Below are 26,940 nucleotides of genomic sequence, written 5' to 3'. Positions count from 1 at the left end.
TCCTTGGTTCAATAGATAAAGTTACCGGTAAGGCTGGCCCACAAAGCTTAAGAACACAGGAGCAATGCAGCAGGAGTAGGCTTTTCAGCCCCTCGGGCTTGCTTTGCCATTCAATTAGCTTGGAAGCAAATGACTCGCTTCTACCATGTTTACTGTGGCGAGGGACATAGATTCACATGTACATTCTTATATATCTGGAAGGACAAAGCAACTGCGGTGAGTGGGGGCAGGCCTGGGAAAGAAGAGGGGAAGATAAGTGGCCACTTTTTCTCCCTGGGCCCTAAATGACCCATTCACACAATGTACAGCACAGAAACAGGCCATTCCGCCCAACTGGTCCATGCTGGTGTTTATACTCCACACAACTCTCCTCCCACCCCTCTTCATCCAACCCTTCCTACATATCCTTCTGCTCCTTTCTTCATCAATTGCTCATCCAGATTCCCCTTAAAGACATCTGCAGATGTCACAGGAGGTCTGGTAAGTGATTGGTGGGTATTTCTTTACTTCTTCCGTGTCTCATGTTTTTTCTTGGCTTTGGCCAAGTAATTTAAATCAGGCAATGACATTACAGGTTAAGAGTACACTTAAATAGTTTTTTTTTCTTAAATACTGTGATCCAAATTAATTAATTAATTAACTAGAATAGAGATGGCTGGGCAGGCGATGTGTTGCAGCTGTAGTATTTGGGAGCTGGTGGAACCCGGTGTGATCCACGGTGACCACATCTGCAGCAAGTGTTGGCTGCTCGAGGAACTTCGGCTCAGAGTTGATGAGCTGGAGTCCGAGCTGCAGACACTGCGGCACATCAGGGAGGGGGAGAGTTACCTGGACTCTGTTTCAGGAGACAGTCACACCTCTTAGATTAATTACATCCAATCTGGACTGTGGTCATGGAGAGGAGGGTGTGACTGCGAGTGAGGCACGTATAGGGATCCAGAATTTAGCTTTGGAGGAGCCTCAGCCTTATCCAACAGGTACAAGGTTCTTGCTCCCAGTGTGGACGAGGGCACAGACTGCAGGAGGATGAGCAAACTGATCACAGCACTGTGGTTCACCGCGCCATTCAAGTGAGAGGGGGTGGGGGGTGGAGAAAAGAGAAATGTAGTCATAATAGGGGAGAGCATAGTTCGGGGAATAGATACTGTTCTCTGCAGCAAAGATAGAGTGTCCCGAATGCTGTGTTGCCTACCTGGTGCCAAGGTTAAGGACATCACTTCTGGGCTGGAGAGGAACTTGGAGTGGGAGGGAAAAGATCCAGTTGCCTGGTCCACGTAGGTACCAACGACATAGGTAGGACTAGGAAAGAGGTCCTGCTGAGGGACTATGAGCAGCTCGGGGCCAAATTAAAAAGCAGAACCACAAAGGTAATAATCTCTGGATTACTACCTGAGCCACGTGCTAATTGGCATAAGATTAAAGAGGTAAATGCGCGGCTCAAAGATTGGTGTGGGAGAAATGGGTTCCGATTCATGGGACACTGGCACTAGTACTGGGGAAAGAGAGAGCTGTTCCGTTGTGATCGGCTTCACTTGAACCATGCTGGGACCAGTGTCCTGGTGAATCGTATAACTAGGGTTGTAGATAAGGCTTTAAACTAAATAATGGAGGCGGGGTGGAGAAAGAGGGTTCAATTGAAGGGAAGTTTAAAAAGTCGAATAGTAACGAGAAAGCAAAGGTGCAGGGTAGTGAAGGGGCATACATTAATCAATCAGAGAGTGACAGGAAGGGACAGAGAATACAAGCACAAGAGTACAGCAGAAATTAGAACCAGAGTAGGTAAAAATGGTAAAAAGTCAAAGCTTAAAAGCTCTTTATCTGAATGCACGTAGCATTTGTAACAAGATAGATGAGTTGACGTCACAGATAGAAATAAATGAATATGATTTGATAGCTATCACTGAGACGTGGTTGCAGGATGACCAGGACTGGAATCTAAATGTTCAAGGATATTCAACGTTCCGGAAGAATAGGCAGAAAGGAAAAGGAAAAGCAAAATACTGCGGATGCTGGAAATCTGAAACAAAAACAAGAAATGCTGGATTCACTCAGCAGGTCTGGCAGCATCTGTGGAAAGAGAAGCAGAGTTAACGTTTCGGGTCAGTGACCCTTCTTCGGAACTCCAGTTCCGAAGAAGGGTCACTGACCCGAAACGTTAACTCTGCTTCTCTTTCCACAGATGCTGCCAGACCTGCTGAGTGAATCCAGCATTTCTTGTTTTTGTTTCAGAAAGGAAAAGGAGGTGGGGTAGCTTTGTTATTCAAGGAAAGGATCAGTGCAGTTGTGAGTAATGATATAGGTGTAATAGATCGTGATGGAGAATCAATTTGGATGGAAATAAGGAATAGCAAGGGAAAGAAATCATGGGTGGGAGCAGTCTGTAGGCCCCCCGAAGAGTTGCCTCTCTGTAGGATAAGATATAAATCAGGAAATAATGGAGGCGTGTAAGAAGGGCACTGCAATTATCACGGGTAATTTTAATCTGCATATAGACTGGACAAATCAAATTGGCAAGGGTAGCATGGAAGACGAATTTGTAGAGTGCCTCAGGGATTGTTACTTAGAGCAATATGTTGCAGAACCTACCAGGGAACAGGCTATTTTAGATTTGGTATTGTGTAAAGAGGTAGGATTAATAAGAGATCTCATAGTTAAGGATCCTTTAGGGGGAAGCGATCATAACATGGTAGAATTTCAAATTCAGTTTGAGGGTGAGCAACTCTGGTCTCAAACCAGTGTCTTCAACTTAAACAAGGGCAATTACAGAGGTATGAAGAAAGAGTTGACTAAAGCGGGCTGGGAAGATAGACTACAGGGGAAGTCAGTAGATGAGCAGTGGCAAACTTTTAAGTGGATATTTCATAACACTCAGCAAACATTTATTCCAGTCAGAAGGAAGGACTCGAAGAGAATGATGAACCACCCGTGGATAACAAAAGGAGAGTATCAAATCAAAAGCAAAGGAGTACAATGCAGCGAAAACGAGTGGTAGCCAGAGGACTGGGAAGTTTTTAGAAACCAGCAGAGGATGACTAAAAAAAACTAATAAAGAGGGAGAAAATTGATTATGAGAGTAAATTGACAAGAAATATAAAAACAAACAGCAAGAGCTTCTACGGGTATATTAAAAGGAAGAGAGTAGCTAAACTAAACGTAGGGCCCTTAGAGGATGAGAATGGGGAATTAATAACAGGCAACAGGGAAATGGCAGATAATTTAAACCAATATTTTGCATCAGCCTTCATGGTGGAGGACACCATAAACATCCCAACAATAATAGGTGAGAAAGGTGTAAATGGGAGGGATGAACTTGTAACAATCTCCATCACGAGGGAAAAGGTGCTGGACAAACTGATGGGACTAAAGGCAGACAAGTCGCCAGGACCTGATGGGTTTTAAAAGCAAGGGTTTTAAAAGAAGTGGCTGCAGAGAAAGAGAAGGCATTGGTCATAATATACCAAAAGTCACTGGATTCCGGGAGGGTACCAGCGGATTGGAAAACCGCTAATGTGACACCCTTATTCAAGAAAGGAGGGAGGCAAAAAGCAGGAAACTATAGACCAGTTAGCTTAACATCAGTCATTGGGAAAATGCTAGAGTCCATTATTAAGGAAGAAATAGCAGGACATTTAGAAAAACATAATACAATCAAACAGAGTCAACATGGTTTTATGAAAGGGAAATCACGTTTGACAAATTTGTTTGAGTTCTTTGAGGATAATAACAAGCAGAGTGGATAAAAGTGAACCAGTAGATGTAGTGTATTTGGATTTTCAGAAGGTGTTTGATAAAGTGCCACATAAAAGGTTATTGCACAAAATAGGAGCTCAGGGTATTGGGGGTAATGTGTTGGCATGGATTGAGGATTGGCTAACACACAGAAGGCAGAGAGTCTGGATCAATGGATCTTTTTCATGTTGGAAAGCCGTAACTAGTGGAGTGCCACAAGGATCTGTCCTAGGGCCTCAGCTATTTACTATCTACATTAATGACTTAGAGGAAGGGACAGAGTGTAGTATCCAAATTTGCTGACAATACAAAAATAGGTGGGAAGGTATGTTGTGATGAGGACACAAAGAATCTGCAAAGGGATATAGATAGGTTAAGTGAGTGGGCAAAAACTTGGCAGATGGTGTTCAATGTGGGAAAGTGTGAGGTAATCCACTTTGGTAGGAAGAATAAAAAGGCAGTTAATTATTTAGATGGAGAAAAACTACAAAATACTGCAGTACAGAGGGATCTGGGTGTTCTTGTACACGAAACACAAAAAGTTAGCATGCAGGTGCAGCAAGTAATTAGGAAGGTGAATGGAATTTTGGCCTTTATTGCTAGGGGGTTAGAGTTTAGAAATAGGGAAGTCCCGTTACAACTGTACAGGGTGTTGGTGAGGCCACACCTGGAATACTGTGTGCAGTTCTGGTCCCCATATTTAAAGAAAGATACACTAGTATTGGAGACAGTTCAGAAAAGGTTCACTAGGCTGATTCCTGGGAGGAAGGGGCTGTCTTATCAAGAACGGCTAAACAGGTTAGGCCTTTATTCATTTGGAGTTTAGAAGAATGAGAGGTGATCTTATAGAAACATATAAGATTTTAAGGGGGCTTGACAGGGTAGATGTTGAGAAGATGTTTCCACTAGTGGGGGAATCTCGAACTAGGGGACATAATTACAGAATAAGGGGGCACACATTTAATACTGAGACGTGAATGAATTTCTTCTCTCAGAGGGTGGTGAATCTCTGAAATTCTCTGCCTCAGAGAGTTGTGGAGGCTAGGTCACTAAATGTATTTAAGGAGGAGGTAGATAGATTTTTGAAATCTCAGGGAGTCGAGGGTTAGACAGAGCAGCCCGAAAGAGAAGTTGAGGACTGGGACAGATCAGCCATGATTTTATTGAATGGCGGGGCAGGCTTGAGGGACTGAATGGCCTACTCCTGCTCCTATTTCTTATGTTCTTATACTATTCACCTCAACCTTGTAGTAGCGAATTCCATATTCTAACAACTCTCTGGGTAAAGTGGTTTCTCCTGAATTCCATACTGGATTTATTAGTGACTACCTATACTTGCGTCTTATTGTCAAGGCCCCTACTTTTGGACTCACCCACAACTGGAATTCACAACCCATCAGAAACAAAGTTGTATAACTTGTGTTAATGCAGGCACCCAGAGCCACTGTTCACTCAACTTATCTACCACTCCTCCTCAAACAGAGCATTTCCCTACTCTGAGCTTGGATGCACAGAAATTCTAATTCTAGGATCCCAGCAATGTTTAAGACGATCAATGAAAACTCTCAGGCTCACCTTAGTGACCTTGTGCCGGTGAATAAGTCCATCAGGTCCCAAATAAAATGTGGAATATGCATCGTAGGTTCTGCAGGGTGAAGGCAAAAAAAAATTATGCATCATAGCTTCCAAGTAAAACACAGAATATGTTGCATAGCTTTAGGAGCATTCACACAGTGACATCAAGCATCAGTTGGGTGGATTTGTCACAGTGACGCTGCATCACACAGCAAGGGAGCTTTTATCCAACTGGATCTACAGCTCCAATGGAGGCACTGCCAGGCTAGTCCAGGAGTTGCTCAAACCATCTAGTCAAATGTCCATTTCTCACACAGCAAGTGGTACTGTCACATTCAGCAGTATAGACATATGAAACCGTAAGTAAGTTGCACAGAAAAAAACCTAAATAAGCACCAATTAAGCAACCCATAATCTTCAGTATAATGTATCCCACTGAATGAATTTTAAAAGCTTGGAACAATACTGTACTGTATGGGGGAGGATGCAGTGGTCCCACTGACGCTAATAAAGTAATGGATGCTGAACTAAACCACAAGACTCAAATTACATACAACATACATCACAGAAACAAGACTTTTGATCTAACCTGTCTATGCCCTACAGGAGCCTCCCCGACCCTCTTCATCTAAACTTATCAACAAGCCTGTCTGTTGTTGTCTCCCTCATGTACCTATCTAGCTTTTAAATGTATCTAAGCTGATCGTCTCAACCACACCTTATGGGAGCAAGTTCCACATTCTCACTCTCAAGGGAAAGTAGTTTCTCCTAAATTCTCTACTGGATTTATTAGTGACTATTACATTTCTGGCTCCTAGTTTTCATCAGCCTCAAGTGGAAACATCTTCTCTACTCATACCCAATCAAACCCTTTCATGATTTTAATGATCTCTAGCAGATCACCCCCTCGGCCTTTACTTGTCAATTAGCCCACAGTTTGCCCTACAAATCCTGGCGGTGGCTCTTAAACCAGCACTAAATACTCAAGTGACAAGTTTAAACGTATTCTTTCAAATGTTGGGAGTCAAAGGGATGCACTTCAAACAGGTTCCCAGGTAAATGTAGTCTGTATTCTCACCTATAGAGTTCAGTCTTGTCCTTCTTGTAAAACCTCAGCATCAGAACATGGAGTGGGAGGCCTGTAACCCGCCAGCGCACCTGGATCGTCCAATCCTCAGGATGCTGCGTCATTTTCATAACCTCCATGTGAATATCGGCACAGTAATTCCATGCCACAAATCGGAGCAATGTCACGATTGCCTGATAGGTGGTACGGCCCCTGTGAGGTAAAAGGCAAAGCACAGCCAACTCAAGAACATAAAAAAAGATAACAGCAGGAGTAGGTCATTCAGCCCTTCGGGCTAGCTCAGCCATTCAGTGAGATCATGGTCGATCTTCTACCTAAACTCCACTTTCTGCCCTATCCCTAATTCCATCTGATCTCTCTCAGTCTTGAACATACTCAATGATGGAGTGTCCACAGCCCTTGTGGGTAGAGAATTCAAAGATACACAATCCACTGAGTGAAGAAATTTCTCCTCATCTCGGTCCTAAATGGCCAACCCTTAATCCCGAGACTATGGTCCCTAGACTCTTGGAGCCAGTAAAACCAGTGCAAAGGAGGGCAGCAATCACAAACATCCACCTTGCAAAAAAAAAAGGCAGGGCCACTGCTGAAATCCAATCCTATCAGCCACTGAGCACAGTTAAATTTTAGCGAGGACATGACAAACGCATCAGGTTGGATTACTGCTGATTATGAACAGCAGTTTTCTGACATCAAAAATACAAACAGTAACCCATATGCGCCGTGCAGTTTCAAGTGGAGCACTGGAAACTAAGAGTCAGCATTAGTTAAATTGTTTAATACCATGATGGGAGATTATAGCTTCTTCCAGAATGGAAAAACTGGGATGGGATGAATAGGTGAGCTGGAATGGTTGAATGGTCTCTCATCCATATCTATCCTGCAATCTCTTTTGTGATTATATAAATTGCTGAAGTCTCAGAATCACAGAATTGTTACAGCACTGGAGGTGGCCATTGGCCCTTCGTGTCTGTGCTGGCTCTCCGAAAGAGCACTATACCTAGTGCCACTCCCCCACCTTCTCCCCATAGCCCTACACATTCTTCCTTTTCATATTAACAATCTAATTCCCTCTTGAATGTTTCGATAAACCCACCTCCAGCACACCCTCAGGTACTGCATTCAAGATCCTAACCACTCGCTGTGTGAAAAGGTTTTTCATATCACAGTTGCTTTTTTTGCCTATTACCTTAAATCTGTGCCCTCTTGTTCTCCATCCTTTCACGAATGGGAACAGTTTCTCCCTACCTACCCTGTCCACACCCCTCTTGATTTTGAACACCTCGATTAGATCGCCTATCAACCTTCTCTTCTCCAAGGAAAACAGCCCCAGCAGTGTTGTGGTGGTGTAATTATTCTATTGGTAATAAAACTGAAGGCAGCATGGAACCAAAATATGGAAGGAAAACACCACAGAGACAGCACCAGGGATGTGCGCTGGAAGGAGAGTTCTTCCTCCCCTGTAAGGGCTCCAAGACCTATTCACCCTCCAGCACCCACATCTCCACAGTTCTTTCGGTACCAATTTTCCGGCTACCACTCCCGCCTGAAGACAATCAACTCGATCATGGGATGCTGCTTCAAGGATTCCAGCTATCCTCTGGTCCATCATTCAAGTGGCCCAATAAGCCCACATTCGGGGCAGACAGAGAGAGGGGTAGTGACAGAATCATACAGCAGTGAAGGAGACCGTTCAAGCCCATATTGCCTGCCAAAGAGCTGTCCAATTAATCCCACTCCTCTGCCCTTCCCACATGGCCCTTCAAATTTTTACCTTCAACTATTAATCCAATTCCCTTTTGAAATCTCAATAAATAATTAACACACAGAATGCTGGAGCTGCACTCTGTAGTTTGAATGAAAAATGCTAATTTAAAAATCAGTGAATTTGTTACAACTTTACGATTATTACGACTGTGCAACTGTGATGTAGGGTTTGACAAAGGGGAACAGCTGAAAGATGAGGTCGGAGAGGGAAAGACGGTCCTGGTGGCTGGAATTTTAAATGATGCAGATCCATAAGTCTTGGAGAGGCAGCCATGTCCATGCCTAAATCCAATGATATGCTTTTATTTCCACCATTTAGTTGTCTAACAGTGATGAATGCGAAAAATAGCTATTTTGCCTCTGCCAAATCCACGCTACGGATTCACTTGAGAAAAACGATTACTACCAGGGCCAGTGTCTGTTTTTCAAAAGGAAATCTAGCTTTTCTCAAAAGCAAAAATAATCGTTTCTTTAGCCACGACAACAGCCTTCGCCATCACTTTTGTATGCCTCCTCTTAAACTGTGCAATTTGCAATCCAGAAAACATGCAGCACCAACTGGATAAATTGCCCGAACGTTCACATAGATTATGAAATTACTTTCATATCTTTGTGGACACGAATGGAAAGTCCACATGCTTGACCCGTAAGCAGAGGTATCTGTGGGGAAAGTATACAATATTCAAAGACACTGTCCACCCAACTCCACTTATTAGCCACCAATTCCAACCCTCTCCCTGACTTCTGTCTGAGAATGAACCGAATTGCTTGCAAACTTACCATTCTGGTTCAGCCAGAGATAAGCTTACATGATCCTCACCGTCACTAAGACCACCTACTTCTATTTCTGTTAACATCGCTCCTCTCCACCCTGCCTCAGCTATTCCGCTACTGAAACCCTCATCCAAGACTTTGTTACCTCCAGACTTGACTATTCCAATATTCTCCTTGCCAGTCTCCCACCCCTCTAAACTTGAGCTCATCCAAAACTCTGCTGCCTATAGTTCAAGTTGCTCCTAGTACTGCTCATACTCCACCTCCCGTGCTCATGAACCTACATTGCCTCCTGGTCCAGCAAAGCCTCAATTTTAAAAAATGTGCATCCTTGCTGGCAAATCTCTCCATGGCCTCGCCCTTCCCTATCTCTAATCTCCTCCAGTTCTGCAACCCTCTCAGATATATGAATTGTAAATGTCCAAATCCCGAGAGTTCATAGTTGAGAGACTGGAAAGATTATTCCTTGATTGGTAAATGACCCCTGCCTTCCAGCTGTTCTGGTGAACTAGCTGTGGTAACTAACCTTGACCGTCAGCTGTGGCTCAGTGGGTAGCAAGCTTTCATCTGAGTCATAAGGTCATGGGTTCAAGTCCCACTCCAGAGACTTGAGCACAAAATTTAGGCTGACACTCCAGTGAGTGACTGCTGTACTATCAGAGGTGCCTGCTTTCGGATGAGACGCTAAACAGAGGTCCAGTCTGCCCTCTTGGGTGGACGTCAAATATCCTATGGCATTACATCAAAGTATTTAATTGGCTGTAAAGCACTTTAGGACATCCAAGGTTGGAGAAGGCGCGATATAAATGTAAGACTTTCTTTATTGCAACAGCTGCACATTCCTACAAGCAGTGCCAGGCATCTTTCTCAGCATTACGGTAAGCGCAATGATGACAGCAGTGCTGAGGAATGTCACAGCAAAATCGGCTTCAATAGCAACTAGAGGTCACCTCTCGTGTCAATCTAGCTTGAAGGAGCTGGAAGGCTCACAATGTCACATTCCCTTGGAAAGAAGTGTTAACCTGCCTCTCCCAATAATGCAGATTAGAGATCACAATGGCGATATCTGCACAGCAGGGAGTTCTCGGCGAGTCCTAACATTTGTTCCCTTGCTGACACTACCAAAACCAAAGTGGGTTGCTCCTGTAACTCCTTGCTGCTTGTGACAGCTTGCTGTGCACAAACAGCTTTGCTATTTACCTACACAAGTACCTGAAGGACTTTGAGACAACAGCTACGTGTGTTTATACAATTCCATTAACGTCCCAAAGCTCTTCACAGGAGCGTTAAACAAAATCTGACAGAGCCACACAAGATATTAGGGCGGGTGAACAAAAGTTTGGTCAGAGGCAGGCTTTAAAAGCAGCGTCTTAAGACAGCAGAGAGAGGTAGTGAGGTGGAGGAGTTTAGGGAGGACATTTCAGAGCTTAGGCCCGAGCAGCTGAAGGCATGGCCGCCAATGGTGCAGTGATGAAAACTGTGGATCTGCAAGAGGCCAGAAGTAGAGGAGTGCAGAAATCTCAGAGCTGTAGGGCCAGAGGAGACTACAGAGATAGGGAGGGGCGAGGAATAAGAATTCTAAAATTGAGCCGATGCCAGACTAGCAGCCAAGGTAGATCAGCAAGCACAAGGGATGATGGGTGAACAGAACTTGGTGTGAGTTAGGAGACACATGGTAAGGTGCTATGTAAATGCTAGGTCGTTATTTATTTTTTTAAATTTTTATTTAGAGATACAGCAGTGAAACAGGCCCTTCGGCCCACCGAGTCTGCGCTGACCAAAAACCACCCATTTATACTAACCCTACAGTAATCCCATATTCCCTACCACCTGCCTACACTAGGGGCGATTTACAATGGCCAATTTACCTATCAACCTGCAAGTCTTTGGCTGTGGGAGGAAACCGGAGCACCCGGCGGAAACCCACGCAGACACAGGGAGAACTTGCAAACTCCGCACAGGCAGCACCCAGAATTGAACCCGGGTCGCTGGAGCTGTGAGGCTGCGGTGCTAACCACTGCGCCGCCACTGCGTATTCTAACAGCCTGAAGTGTTGTCACTAGAATTTCAGTGAAATATGAAAATTTAAGACTATGTCCACTTAAACTGTGAAACTCTGTCCACTCTCCCCAGAAAATATAACAGAATCTGTCATTCCAAATTTGTGTTGCTGAGAGAGAATCATTTGAGCTCGAGTAAAAGTACCTGCAGGTTAATGGTCTGTCACTGGTGGCAGTCGGGAACAACAGTTTCATAAAAAATCTATACTGACACTAAAATGCTCTGCTGCAGTTGCAAGCTTTCTTACAGTCTATTAGTGCCAAGGCTAAAAGCATGATCAGTGACAATGGTGCTTAGTACCAAAGTACTTATTTGTGAGCGGTGAGTCAGTGGATAGCACTCTCTCCCAAGTCAGAAGACTATGGGTTCAAGTCCCTCTCCAAATACTAGAGCACAAAAGACAGTACTGTCGGAGGCACCAACTTTCAGGTGAGATGTTAAACCGAGGCCCCATCTGTTCCTTCAGGCAGAGTCAAAAGATCCCATGACATTATTCCTTCGAGGAGCAGAAGGTCTCCCCGGTGTCCTGACCACTATTAATCACTCCACCAACAATTACTAAAGCAAGTTCTCCATTACATTGCGGTTTGTGGGACCTTGCTGTGTGCATATTGGCTGCTGCATTCCCCACATCATAACAGTGACGAGCTTCAAAACTGGCAGTGAAACAAATTGGCACACCCCGAGGCCATGAGAAGAGCCATGTAAATACATGTCTTTCTTTAAGATGTTCTAAATCGAACAAGATGCTCAGTATGTGTTCTATGGTTCCACTTAATGGAACAGAATGTCCTTAATACGACCCATTGGGAGGAATCTTCCCAAGGTAATAATCCGGGCTGTGCAAGAGGCTTTGGAAAATTCGATACACTGACTGGAGTAATATCACTTCTGGCCCACAGTAAACCACACCAATGTCATGCATCAGACAGATAATAGTATGGTGTCACAGATGAGTATCCATATTTAAAATACATTAAATTTGTTGAGGCACAGCTTCTGCTTTTGGGTGCAATTGAGAAACTGGGCACACTTGAAATCGTGCTGTTTTTCCGAAGGGAAGTTACAGTTCAAGTTTCTGCGCAAAATTATTTGCATAATTACAAACACAAAATCTTCCTTGAACCAGCGTAATGATATGTATTTTTTTTCTTGGCATTAATATTAACTAAATGTATTCGAGTGGTTAAGCTGGTACAGTTTATGAATACAGCTGAAAATGGGTTTGTCACAAAGAATAAGCATTCAAATGAGTCTCCAGTCCTTCCGGTGAGTAACTTGATGTAAAAATTACTTGAAAACTAAACTGAAACGTTTACTAGTTTTATTATGCACACTTCGACAATTTGTTAGCAAGTTATTTTTCTTCTTAAAAGAAATGCCTACTAGTACCTGGGCGCCCAAAAAAAAAGCTCAATTTGCCTCTGCAAGTGGCTGCAATTGTCAAATACGCACTCCTTGTCTGGGGGTGCGGCTACTTCTGTGGGCGGGACCGGCCTCAGGCGTGATAACTTTTAAACTAGCGTTAATGTGCACGGAAGCTCGATTTACATTTCATGTAACTCACATTTAAAATCCCCTGATTTTTTGCGTTGATAATACTAGCACAAACAAGCATAAACGCTGGCCTATTGTGTGAGTGGCACACGCCTTATTTGGGCATCAATCACTATGTCAAGTCTCCAGGGGAGGACCCCGACAGGATTTCCCAATAATTGAGCAGTTACAAGCATTCACACAGCCATTCCTACAGCTGCACAGGACTACCACTAGATGGAACTTCATAAGCTCCAGAGGCTGCAAATTCCCAATGGTCAGAACTTCACATTTCCAGAACTTGGTGACATTCATAATCTTCCACCTGGATGACAGCGAATTTGCAACAACTACGCAACATTTTCATCTTTGCTTTCCAACTTTTCTATGTGCATCGACATGATTTTAAGGGATCTTTTATGTCCACCTGAGAGAGCAGAGAGGACCTTGGTTCAACATCGCATCTGAAAAACGGCACCTCTGACAATGCAGCATGCCTCAGAAGAGCACTGGAATATCAGCATGGATTTTTGTACTTAAGTTTCTGGAGTGGGACTTGAGCCCCCAACCTACTGACTCAGCTAGGACTTGTATTTAAAATGTTAAAAGGTGCTATATAAAATGTCCCAAGGTGCTTCACAGCTGTATGATAAAACAAAATATCACACCGAGCCTCATAAGGAGATATGAGGGCAGATGGCCAAAAGCTTGGTCAAAGAGGTAGGTTTTAAGAAGGCAAGGAAGGTAGAGAGGCAGAGAAGTTGGGAGAGGGAATTTCAGAGCTTAGGGCTCAGGCAGCTGAAGGCACAGCTACCAAAGGTGGCGTGATTAAAATCGGAGATACTCAAGAGGCCAGAATTGGAGGAGCAGACATTTCGGAGGGTTGTAGGACTGGAGAAGATTACAATGATAGGGAGGAGCAAGTCCATGTGGAAATTTCAAATCAAGGGTGAGAATTTTCAAATCAAGACGTTGCTTAACCAGGGGTCGGTGTAGGTCAGCGAACACAGGGGTGATGGGAAAATGACATTTGGTACAAGTTAGGACACAGGCATCAGAGTTTTGGATGGCCTCAAGTTTACGACGGGTAGAACGTGGGAGACCAGCCAGGATTGCGTTAGAATAGTCAAGTCTAGAGGTAACAAAAGTATAGATGAGGGTTTCAGCAGAAGAGCTGAGGCAGCGGCAGAGTCGGGTGATTTTAGGGAGGTGGTAATAGGTTGCCTGAGTAATGGCACAGATATGTGGTTGAAAGCTCATTGTGAGGTCAAATATAACGCCAAGGTTGTGAACAGTTTGGTTCAGCCTCAAAGTTGCCAGGGAGAGGGAGGGAGGGAATAGGGGGCAGGGGCTGAAGATAATGGCTTCAGTCTTCCCAATATATAATTGGAGGGAATTTCCGCTCATCAAGTACTGTATGTTGCAGTCCGACAATTTAGAGACAGTGGAGGGATCAAGAGAGGTGGTGGAGGAGGTAGAGCCAGACATCGTCAGCGTACATGGGAAACTAACACTGTTTTTGCATAATGTTACTGAGGGACAGCATGAAGATGAGAAATAAGAGTGGGCCAAGGACAGATCCTTGGGGGACACCAGAGTTTAATGCAAGAATGGAAAGAGAAGCCATTGATGCCAATTCTCTTGCCACAATTAGATGGCCAAGAACAGAACCAGGCGAGTCCAGTCCCACCCAGCTGGACAACAGTGGGAAGGCGTTGGAGGAGGGTCAACCATGTCAAAGGCTGCAGACAGGTTGAGAAGGACAAGGAGGGAAAGTTTTCCTTCTTCACAGTCATGCAGGATGTCATGTGGGACTTTAATAAGAGCTGTTTTAGTACTGTGGTAGGGGCAGAAACCTGATTGGAGCGATTTAAACATGGAGTTCTGGGAAAGATGGGAGGCGACAACAATTTCAAACACTTGAGATGGGGTAGTAGTTTGCAAGGATGGAGGGGGTCAAGGGTTTTTTTTTGAGGAGGGGGTGATTTGAAGAAAAGAGGGACAGACCGGAGGAGAGAAACAGAAATGTCAGCTAACATGGGAGCCGGGAAGCGAAATTTGATGGCCAGTAGTTTAGTGGGAATAGGGTAAAGAGAGCAGAAGGTGGCTCTCATAGAAGTGAAACTAGAAAAGACAAAAGTTCAGGTCTAGGGCAAGAAGTAGTCTCAGAGGTAGTTTGGCCCAGTGGGCTAGGTAAAGGGAGGGAAATAACAGAGGCAGCTGATCAGATGGTCTCAATCTTGGTGACAAACAAGGCCATTAGCTGCTCACATTTGTCATTGGAGTTGAGGGTGAAGGAGACAGGGGGAATAGGGGCCAACAGGCACAAGTGCTACTCGCTGAACCACAGCTGGTGCTTATACTGTTGACTGGGTGCCAGCATGGCAACGTAAATGTGCTGTTCTCCTGCGTTTACTCTCATATTGTATAGCCAGTCTCTATATGCAGCAAATGCAAAGCATATCCTGATCTGTAATAAAAGCAAAACACTGCAGATGCTGGAAATCTGAAATAAAAATAAGAAACGCTGGAAATACTCAGGTCTGGCAGCATCTGTGGAGAGAGAAGCAGACTCAGTTCTGAAGAAGTGTCACTGACCTGAAACGTTAACTCTGCTTCTCTCTCCACAGATGCTGCCAGACCCGAGTATTTCCAATGTTTCTTGTTTTTAAATCCTGATCTGTACTACATGCACAAGCCATCAGTAACAGTCCAGTCAGATACATTAATAACACCATGATTTGGAAAACTTCAAAGGGAATAAAGATATTGTAAAAGGAGTGTACTTATTGGGGCCTGGCAGAACAACAGTGAGGAAGGTCCCATTAAAAACCTAGCTTGACCAAGAATCCCACCCCCCTCCCCCGACACACTTGTATTTACGAACAGCTATTCAAGACCCCATCAAGAGTTAGCGACACGAGAGCACCATCACAACAGTTAAAACGGAATGGGATTCGTGGGTTTAATGGCCTTTTCCTGTTTTTGATATGGACCTTGTTACACATCTCACAACGTTTGGAACAAAAAGGAAGCAGGTACACACCTCGTCTTTATCCGCGGAAACTGGCTGATGAATTCTATGTTTCGGGAGTACATCCCATAATCGTGCGGCTTCAGGAAGAAATTTGGCAACTGAAAACATAAAAAATATTTTTGGTTACTAGTTCACATGATCACTTGGGAACAAGCCAAAGTTTATTTTTTTAAGTATGCAAGTTGGCAACAACAATTGGGAGAATGACTTCAGAAAGCTGCTGCACAATGCCAACTCATGGCTGCAGCCTGTGACACCTGACATTGCAAATTGAAAGGATATGCTGACATTGCAATCTGTAACTGAGTGTAAACAAACATCATAAACAAGTTTACATAGACAGGAAGTGGATGCCCATGATTTTGAACGTTAATTAGATGGGGAAAGGACACCTCAAGGAAATGGTTTTGGTCTTCTAATCAATGTTGCTTCTTCAATAGCTCTCCCAGGTGCTCAGTTGGTAACGTCGATGCTTGCTGTGATACTGAACTCTGGAGAAAAGGCAGCTCAGGAAAACATAACAACAACGTGCACTGAGACAGCACATTCACCGTTAACATGTTAAAACAACCCAAGGCACCATACCAGCATTATCAAACAAAATTCAACACCGAGCCACACAAGGAGATATGAGGCCAGAAGCTTGGTCAAAGAGCTAAGTTTTAAGCAGCGTCTTAAGAGGGCACCCCGTGCAATCTCCAGTTAAGTACACATCACAATCTGGAGAAAACTGGTAGACTTGCTAACCCATGTATGGCATGTACAAGGGTATAGGTTCTGGATCATAGTTTTACTCTGCCTATGGAAGCTGCATTGTCCCTGGGGACAAAAGCATTCGGGAAAAGCCCAAAGCTTAATATAAAGTTCCAACTGTAGTCAGTGCTAAGTTAGCTGAAGCAGCCGCAGGGGTGTTATAATTGGTTTCAGCTAGACAGAGAAGGAAAAACAGATTAGTAAATTAGTAGGGTCCCCGCTCTCGATCGCGGATACAGCTAGCCGTGCTGAAAAACGTACTCGTGCAGAAGTCAGGGCAAGGATAGGCTTGTGCTCACTGGTGAAGGTCCCTTCAGTTAAGAACATAAGAAATAGGAGCAGGGCTAGGCCATACAGGTCCTCGAGCCTGCTCTATTCTTTAAGATCATGGCTCATGATCTACCTCAGCTCAACTTTTCCAGCCTATCTCCATATCTCTTCGCATCCAAAAACATCTATCGATCTCAGTCTTGAATATAGTCAACGATTGAGTATCCACAGTTCTCTAGTGTACAGAGTTCCATGGATAGTCTGAAAAAATTTATTACTTTTTCAGCTGAACAGTCTAGACTCAAAACATTAAGCTATCTTTCTTTTCAGGTACTGGGGAACCCGTTGTGTGTTTTCCCAAAATTTTCTGTTTTAACTTCAGATTTCCAGCATTTGTAGTTTTTATTCCCACTCTCAAATCAGGCTTCTCAATGTTGCTAGCTGGCGCACATAGAAACATAGAAAATAGGAGCAGTAGGCCATTCAGCCCTTCAAGCCTGCTCCGCCATTCATTATGATCATGGCTGATCATCCAACTCAGTAGCCTGTTCCGGCTTTCACCCAATACCCTTTGATCCCTTTAAACCCAAGAGCTATGTCTAACTCCTTCTTGAAAACATACAATGTTTTGGCCTCAACTGCTTTCTGTGGTAGCGAATTCCACAGGCTCACGACTCTCTGGGTGAAGGAATTTCTCATCTCAGTCCTGAAAGGTTTACTCTGTATCCTTAGACTATGACCCCTGGTTCTGGACTCCCCCACCATCGGGAACATCCTTCCTGCATCTACCCTGTCAAGTCCTGTTAGAATTTTAGAGGTTTCTATGAGATCCCCTCCCCCCCTTCTCACGCTTGTGAACTCCAGCCCAGCGAATATAATCCTAACCGACTCAATCTCTCCTCATATGTCAGTCCCGCCATCCCAGGAATCAGTCTGGTAAACCTTCGCTGCACTCCCTCTATAGCAAGAACATCCTTCCTCAGATAAGGAGACCAAAACTACACACAATATTCCAGGTATGGCCTCACCAAGGCCCTGTATAATTGCAGCAAGACATCCCTGCTCCTGTACTCGAATCCTCTCGCTATGAAGGCCAACATACCATTTGCCTTTTTTACCCCTGTTGCACCTGCATGCTTCCCTTCAGCGACTGGTGTACGAGAACACCCAGGTCTCGTTACATATTCCCCTCTCAGTTTATAGCCGTTCAGATAATAATCTGCCTTCCTGTTTTTGCTACCAAAGTGGATAACCTCACATTTATCCACATTATACTGCATCTGCCATGCATTAGCCCACTCACTCAACTTGTCCAAATCACTGAAGCCTCTCTGCATCCTCCTCACAACTCACCCTCCCACCCAGTTTTGCGTCATCTGCAAATTTGGAGATATTACATTTAGTTCCCTCATCTAAATCATTAATGTATATTGTGAATAGCTGGGGTCCTAGCACCGATCCCTGCGGTACCCCAGTAGTCACTGCCTGCCATTCGGAAAAAGACCCATTTATCCCTACTCTTTGTTGCCTGTCCGCCAACCAATTTTCTATCCATCACAATACACTACCCCCCCAATCCCATGTGCTTTAATTTTGCATGCTAATCTCTTATGTGGGACTTTGTCGAAAGCCTTCTGAAAGTCCAAATAAACCACATCCACTGGCTCCCCCTCATTAACTCTACTAGTTACATCCTCGAAGAATTCTAGCAGATTTGTCAAGCATGATTTCCCTTTCGTAAATCCATGCTGACTCTGCCCGATTCTACCACTGTTCTCTGAGTGCTCTGCTATAACACAACACTGATGAGTCAATCACTGATTTCAGGAGCAAAAAGGGGCCGGGATGAAACAAAGAGGAAAAATATTACAAAGAAACGATACAGAAGAACTGGAGAAAGTGCAAACAAAAATGATTTACAAGAATGGTACCAGAACTGAGAGCTTACGCACTCAGGAAATACTGAACAGGTTGGAGCTTTTTTCTTCAGAAAACAAAAGACTTCAAGATGATCTGATGGAGGTCTTTAAAATTACAAATGGATTGGACAGGGTCCATATGGAGAGAATGTTTCGACTTGTGGAAGAATCTAAAACTTACAGGCCATAAATTCAAGACAGTTACTAATTATTCCAAAGGAGAAATAAGGAGGAATTTCTTTACTCAAAGTAATTAGAATCTGGAACTCGTTCCCACAGGAACTGGTTGAAGCAAATAGCTTAGATGCTTTTAAAAGGAAACTAGACAAGTATATGAGAGAAAATTTGCTGAAAGGCTGAGAGGAGGTAAATGGAAAGGAAGGAGACTCCTGTAGAGTACAAACACCAGCAAAAACTAGTTGGGGCAAATCGAATATGCAGCACAGAAAAAGGCTATGTAATATTCTGCATAGCATAATAAAATATTACATTGCCAGAGTGGAATCAACACTTCCACTCACTGGCCATCACCACACCTCCCGTTATAAAAATAAAGCCAAATTTCTGGGTTCAAACTACCCCAGATGGACTGCAACAGTTCAAGAAGGCAGCTCACCACCAACTTCTCAAGGGCAATTAGGGATGGGCAATAAAAGCAGGCCTAGCCAGCGACCTCCACATCCCAGAGTTGGATTAAAAAAAATAAATGTCTGGTAGAGAGAAAAAGTCCTACTCTGTTCAGTCCTTCACCATTCATTCTGACTGAGCCTCAAAGTTGACAGAAATGTAATCATGCGTCAATAACACTTCATCGTGACACAACCTCAGGCATACAAGGCTATATATTTGGCGAATAACCCTGTGTTTGTGACTGATTCTACAGCACTGTTGACATACTTCACGCAGAGCGAATCTATTCAAGCATCACTGAGCAATGCATCAGGGTTGACATTTTATACCCACTTGCAGCCGGTGTAGGTTTGGGCACAAAATTCATTCACTTCACTTGTTTTGGACACCAGTTTCAAAAAAGGTTGATTTCAGGAAGCTATACAGGGGCGAGCTCAGACTGGGATGTGTTCTTTACCACGAAATCACTACCAAGCGATTGGAGAAAACCTTTTTTTCATTCGTTCCTGGGATGAGGGCGTTGCTGGCTAGGCCAGCATTTATTGCCCATCCTTAATTGCCATCAAGGCGGCGGTGGTGAGCTGCCTTCTTGAACCACTGGGGTAGGTACACCTGCAGTGCTGTTAGGAAGGGAGTTCCAGGATTTTGATCCAGCGACTATGCAGGAACGGTGATATAGAACATAGAACATAGAACATTACAGCGCAGTACAGGCCCTTCGGCCCTCGATGTTGCGCCGACCTGTGAAACCATCTGACCTAAACTATTCCATTTTCATCCATATGTCTATGGGCACCCTTTCCAAAGCTTCCACATCCTTCCTATAATGCGGTGACCAGAACTGCACGCAATACTCCAAGTGCGGCCGCAACAGAGTTTTGTACAGCTGCGAGTTCCAAGTCAGGATGCTGTGTTGCTCGGAGGGGAACACTTGCAGGTGGTGGTGTTCCCATGCATCTGCTGCCCTTGTCCTACCAGGTGGTAGAAGTCGCGGGTTGGAAGGTGCTGTCTAAAGAGCCTAGGTGTGTTGCTGCTGTGCATCTTGTAGATGGTACACACTGCTGCCACCATGCGTCAGTGGTAAAGGGAGTGAATGTTTGTGGATGGGGTGTCAATCAAGCGGGCTGCTTTGTCCTGAATGATATCGAGCTTCTTGGCTGTTGTTGGAGCTACACCCATCCAGGAAAGTGGACAGTATTCCCTCACACTCTTGACTTGTGCCTTGTAGATGATGGACAGGCTTTGGGGAGTCAGGAGGTGAGTTACTAGCCGCAAGATTCCTAGCCTCTGACCTGCTCTTGTACTGAAGCCGGTATTACTGGTTCAGATTAATCAATCTCATGGCATGAAAACTTAACCCTCATAAAAAAATGTCAAGGATCATTTTCAAAAATTCTTTGGCATGTGATTACACGGCACCACATAGAACAGTACAGCACAGTACAGGCCCTTCGGCCCACGATGTTGTGTCGAAACTTTAACCTACTCTAAGATCAAACTAACTACCTACCCTTCATTCTACTATCATCCATGTACCTATCCAAGAGTCGCTTAAATGCCCCTAATGTATCTGCTTCTACTACCACCACTGGCAGCGCATTCCACGCACCCACCACTCTCTGTGTAAAGAACCTACCTCTGACATCTCCCCGAAACCTTCCTCCAATCACCTTAAAATTATGCCCCCTGGTGATAGCCCTTTCCACTCTGGGAAAAAGTCTTTGACTATCCACTCTATCTATGCCTCTCATCATCTTGTACCCCTCTATCAAGTCACCTCTCATCCTTTTTCGCTCCAATGAGAAAAGCCCTAGCTCCCTCAATCTTTCCTCATAGGGCATGCCCTCCAGTCCAGGCAGCATCCTGGTAAATCTCCTCTGCACCCTCTCTAAAGCTTCCACATCCTTCCTATAATGAGGCGACCAGAACTGAACACAATATTCCAAGTGTGGTCGAACCAGGGCCTTATAGAGCTGCAGCATAACCTCGCGGCTCTTAAACTCAATCCCCCTGTTAACGAAAGCCAACACACCGTACGCCTTCTTAACAACCCTATCAACTTGGGTGGCAACTTTGAGCGATCTATGGACATGGACCCCAAGATCCCTCTGTTCCTCCACACTACCAAGAATCCTGTCTTTAAGCCTGTATTCCGCATTCAAATTCGATCTTCCAAAATGAATCACTTCACACTTTTCCAGGTTGAACTCCATCTGCCACTTCTCAGCCCAGCTCTGCATCCTGTCAATGTCCCGTTACAACCTACAACAGGCCTCCACACTATCCACAACTCCAGCAACCTTCGTGTCATCGGCAAACTTGCTAACCCAGCCTTCCACTTCCTCATCCAAGTCATTTATAAAAATCACAAAGAGCAGAGGTCGCAGAACAGATCCTTGTGGAACACCACTGGTCACCGAGCTCCATGCTGAATACTTTCCATCTACTACCACCCTCTGACTTCTATGGGCCAGCCAATTCTGTATCCAGACAGCCAACTTTCCCTGAATCCCATGCCTCCTTACTTTCTGAATGAGCCTACCATGGGGAACCTTATCAAACGCCTTGCTAAAATCCATATACACCACATCCACTGCTCTTCCTTCAATGTGTTTTGTCACATCTTCAAAGAATTCAATAAGGCTTGTGAGGCATGACCTGCCCCTCACAAAGCCATGCTGACTGTCTCTAATCAAACCATGCTTTTCCAAATAATCATAAATCCTGTCTCTCAGAATCCTCTCCAATAATTTGCCCACTACCGACGTAAGACTTAACTTACACACAAGTCTTAACTTTTCCCCTCCATCATATCACTCCTCTGCGCTTGGCATAAACGAGTCTCAGAGCACAATACTTTGTTTCTACATGCCAACCGCAGAAGGAAATACAAAGGGAACAACTGGCTAGCAGTGAGGTGAAAGCAGAAATTTAAAACTGCACTACTCCCAACATTCGCTTACCATATCATCAAATGCGAAACACGTCGCACTCTGCCTGTTAAACAACAAGCTGCAAGGGTAATTAGTGATGGGCAATAAATGCTGGCCTAGCCAGGACCGAATAAAAATTTAGGTAGTGTTTTTAATAGTAAAATATCCCAAGGTGCTTCAAAGGAGCGTTATTAAATAACACGGAGAAAGGAAGAAAGAACATGCATTTGTACAGCGCCTTTCATAACTTCAGAACGTCCCAAAGTGCTCCACAGCCAATCAAGTATTTTTGAAGTGTAGTCACTGCTGTAATGTAGGGAAGTAAGGCAGCAGCACACACAAACACGAGTAAGACTAACCGAATAGAGCACTCCGGCACAGACACAACAGGCTAAATAGTCCCTCTCTGTGCTGTAAAATTGTGTGGTTTTACAAAATTATACACCCAATGAAGGGAAGAATGCAAAAAAATGGCAATGAAATGAAAGGGCACAACCCTTTCGCTCTATTAAAAAGTAAGAAAACCAAAGGCATTGCCAGGCTGTCTTTCTAAAATGACAGTGTACGAAACCACTGCGTTGCAAAATAATCACCCATTAAACAATTCTAACCGTAGCTTACAGAGAACTGACATGGACTAGATTGATGGCAGGACAACAACCTCAAATGCAAGGTCAAAGATCCAGTAGATTATAACCATCATTTACACCCTACCTAAAAAAAGGTACAGAAAAAAAGCTGAAAAGATTAATGAAATGTTGGCCTTTGTTGGTTAGCACAGCAGCCTCACAGCTCCAGCGACCCGGGTTCGGTTCTGGGTACTGCCTGTGTGGAGTTTGCAAGTTCTCTCTGTGACCACGTGGGTTTTCGCCGGGTGTTCCGGTTTCCTCCCACAGCCAAAGACTTGCAGGTTGATAGGTAAATTGGCCATTATAAATTGCCCCTAGTGTAGGTAGGTGGTGGGGAATTGAGGGAAGGTGGGGATGTGGTAGGAATATGGGATCACTGTAGGATTAGTGGGTGGTGGTTGATGATCGGCACAGACTCGGTGGGCCGAAGGGCCTGTTTCAGTGCTGTATCTCTAAATAAGTCAATAAAAAAAATTATCTCAAGGAGGGCCAGAATACAAAGGGGTGGAAGTTATGTTACAGGTGTACAAAGCTCTGGTTAGACTCCATCCGGAGCAACTGCGTTCAGTTCAGGGCATCGCACCTCAGGAAGTATATACTGGCCTCAGAGAGGGTGCAGTGCAGATTCACCAAAATGACACAGGAGTTAAAAGGGTTAAATTATGTTGCACAGACCAGGCTTGCATTCCCTCAAGCTTAGAAGATTAAGGGTTGATCTAACTGAGGTGGTTAAGATGATTAAAGGATTCGATAGAGAGAAAATATTTCCTCTGGTGAGGGAATCCATAACAAGGGGACGCAACCTAAAAATTAGAGCTAGGCCGTACCACGAAGCACTTCTTCACACAACGGGTAATAGAAATCTGTAACTCCCTCCACCCCTCCCACCGAAAAGCTGTCGAGGTCAATTGAAAATTTCAAAACTGAGATTGATAGGTTTTTGTATTGTAAGGGTATTAAGGGTTATGAATCAAGGCATGTAAGTGCAGTTAAGATACAGATCAGCCATGATCTAGTGGAATGGCAAAACAGGCTCGAGAGGCTGAATGGCCTTCTTTTCCTAAATACATACTGTGATGGCACTGCAACAGCTTTGGGTTTTCACTGTTTCAGAACTGATGGGTGTTATCACCCGTCAGGCAAGCCCATCGCCTGCCCAGACTGAGGCACACATTATTTCGCCACATGAACATTAAAACTTAAAATTGCAAGCCCCTGACCGGGAAGACATTTGCATAGTAACAGCCGGTGTTGGAACAATGGGGGACCCAGTCGTTGCTTCCCCAATACACAGAAGAAGAGGTCAGACCAGTTTTGGTCACATGACTGACTGATGGAGGTTTTGAATTTGAACTTCCAACAGATGATTTTGAACTCGGAAAGCCTTGTGCTTCCAGTTGGAACAGAACCTCCTCTCCAGTCCTGCCTGCCTCCGTCTCTTTCCCACAGAACTGAATCTTGTGAAAACACGTGAACCTCAAAGAGAGAAAAATCTCCTACGTGAACAAGGTTTAAGAAGAACACTGGGTCCTGAACAGCAAGACTACCTACAGTCAAGTGAGCTCGAAACACAGTAAACAAGAAACTCTTCTGATAGTACCTCAAACCCCCTCTACTATATTTTCCTCTCCTTTTCTGTCCCTATTTGCATGTGTGTATCACGTGTGCATGCTAGCGTGGGCACGTCTTGTATCCACTGGCGTTAACCGTATTAGAGTTTAAGTTTTAATAAAAATTTAATCTTTCTTCTTTAAAGCTCAGAAAACCTGTGTGAATTGGTTTCTTTGTCGTATAATTGGAAAGCTGTGAACAAGGATTCACCAGGGGCGGCACAGTGGCGCAGTGGTTAGTACCGCAGCCTCACAGCTCCAGGGACCCGGGTTCGATTCCGGGTACGGCCTGTGTGGAGTTTGCAAGTTCTCCCTGTGTCTGCGTGGGTTTTCTCCGGGTGCTCCGGTTTCCTCCCACAAGCCAAAAGACTTGCAGGTTGATAGGTAAATTGGCCATTATAAATTGTCACTAGTATAGGTAGGTGGTAGGGAAATATAGGGACAGGTGGGGATGTTTGGTAGGAATAAGGGATTAGTGTAGGAATAGTATAAATGGGTGGTTGATGTTCGGCACAGACTCGGTGGGCCGAAGGGCCTGTTTCAGTGCTGTATCTCTAATCTAATCAAAATCTAATCTAAAACAGTGTTTGAAATTAAACCCTGTTACAATAAGACCAGGTGAAGATAATAACAGACCCCTAGACACCTTTCTCACCTAGTCGTAACAATCCCAAACTGAAAAATTAACTGCAACGTGTTCACCACAGGTTTACATCAAGTGACAGGTCACTGAAGAGTCACAGGAAAACATGATTTTCTTTAAAATAAACTCTCAAATTCACTTGCCCTCCTGAGAGCCAGCACTGACTCCCCAATCTCCCTTACACTTCTGACTTTGGACTGGGCAGCTCATATCTAAGTTCATCACTGCCAATCAGCAGCCACTGGAAGAAACTGGAGGATGCCCAGTGGAGACACATTGCCAGGTCTCTCTCTCCCTCTTTGGCTGGCACACTTCAGACTTGATGCAAAACTCAGTGGAGTTTACAGCACAACTAATGGGGGGGGGGGGGGGGGGGGGGGAAATCCAAAACTAGGGCGTCATAAATATAAGGTAGTCTCTAATAAACCCAATAAGGAACTCAGGAGAAACTTCTTTACCAAAAGAGCAGTTAGAATTTGGCACTTGCTACCATAGAGAGTAGCTGGGATGACTAGTATAGACACATTTAAAGGGAATCTGGATATATACATGAGGGAGAAAGGGATAGAAGGATATGTGGATAGAACAAGATGGAGGAAGGTGGGAGGAGACTCGTATGGAACACAAACCCCGGCATGAACCTGTTGGGTCCAATGGCTGTTTCTGTCCTGTAAATATTGTCATTCTATGAAATGGAAGATGGGGCATTTGTTTGGGAGGTGGGGGAAGGGTGTGCCTCTCTGGTCTAACATCGGGATTCCCCTGTTAAAAAATCCTCCTCAGCCCCTGCAGACAGACTCACATTTCAGTATAGGTTTACAAAAACCCTCCAGTAACTTGTGCAAATGGTCATTCTCTTGTGTGATCCTAGTCAGTGAACGTCATCAGATTATTTGACTGTGGAGGGCATCGCAACCGAGTCCCACTGTGTTTTAAAAATGAAGCATTGCCAGAGCAGGAGCTAATGTAGGTCAGCAAGCACAGGGGTGCTGGGTGCTCATGACTTGGTGCAAGTTAGGATATTGGCAGCAGAGTTGTGGAGCAGGTAACAAAGGGCAGAGTAGGAAAGTCCCACCTTTTTGTTCCATGGTCACTGAGCTGGCGGCAGTGGTGGTGGATGGGGCAGGAGGAGGAAAGCCGCCAGTGTACCTGCTACCCATGCCCCCTCCTCTAAAGGCCTGCTACCCGACCCCGACGGGACCCAACGACGTGTTGGGTTCAGGTCAGGTCAGATTGGGTCGGGTCGCTCTTCCAGGTCCGGCTTTCGGGCTCGGGTCGGACACACACACAGTTATTAGCTGGACTTGAAAGGTTGTTTAAAAAGATGAAGATTAGAGCCACAAAGTCAGTGATTGTTTGGTCACAAGTTAAACAGAAAAGCATGGAGTTGTGTCCAGACAGGCTGTGCCACAATGTACCAGTATCTGTATTGCTTAAAATAAACACAGCAATTGCCCGAAGGCTCAGAAAATATTATACATTACCTGGACTCCTGCTTTACAGGTTGAAATACTTGCTGCAAGTATATCCAGTGAGCAGCTGAGATGCAGAGACCAAGAAGGTCCTGAGTGATTAATTATTATAAATATACAATAAAGTATTTACATTAAAAATATAGAATGATCACTGTCAGGACCCTAGTCTATACACACACAGTACAGTACTATATGTGCGTAGACTACAGTCCTGACAGTGATCATTTTATATAAATACTGCATATTTTATAATAATCACTCAGGACCTTCCTCGTCTCTGCATCGCAGCTGCTCACTGGATAAATGTGCAAGTACTTCAACCTGTAAAGCAGGAGTCTAGGTAATGTATAATGATATTTTCTGATCTTTCAGGCAATTGCTGTGTTTATTTTAAGGAATACATGTACAGTGTGGCACAACCTGTCTGGGCACAACTCCATGGGTTTCTGTTTAACTTGTGACCAAACAATCACTGACTTCGTGGCTCCGATCTTCATCTTTTTAAACAACCT

General features: G+C 44.4%; 1 protein-coding gene across 3 annotated transcripts in view; it reads right to left on the bottom strand.

The window, feature by feature from the left end:
* The window catches only part of c29h6orf136 (chromosome 29 C6orf136 homolog), a 40,904-nt gene that overhangs the window by 5,840 nt on the left and 8,124 nt on the right, over positions 1 to 26,940 (bottom strand). For all 3 annotated transcript variants that reach the window (XM_068009658.1, XM_068009657.1, XM_068009656.1), the window contains exons 4-6: positions 15,576 to 15,664; positions 6,383 to 6,583; positions 5,305 to 5,374 (exon numbers count right to left, since the gene is read on the bottom strand). In XM_068009658.1, coding sequence (XP_067865759.1) covers positions 5,305 to 5,374; positions 6,383 to 6,583; positions 15,576 to 15,664 — 360 coding nt within the window. The remainder of the gene's footprint in view (positions 1 to 5,304; positions 5,375 to 6,382; positions 6,584 to 15,575; positions 15,665 to 26,940) is intronic.

This window comes from Heterodontus francisci, chromosome 29, assembly GCF_036365525.1.
Source record: "Heterodontus francisci isolate sHetFra1 chromosome 29, sHetFra1.hap1, whole genome shotgun sequence".
In the NCBI taxonomy this organism is placed as follows: Eukaryota; Metazoa; Chordata; class Chondrichthyes; order Heterodontiformes; family Heterodontidae; genus Heterodontus; species Heterodontus francisci.
The sequence above is the reverse complement of the archived record's forward strand: the minus strand, read 5'-3'. Positions and strand labels throughout refer to the sequence as shown.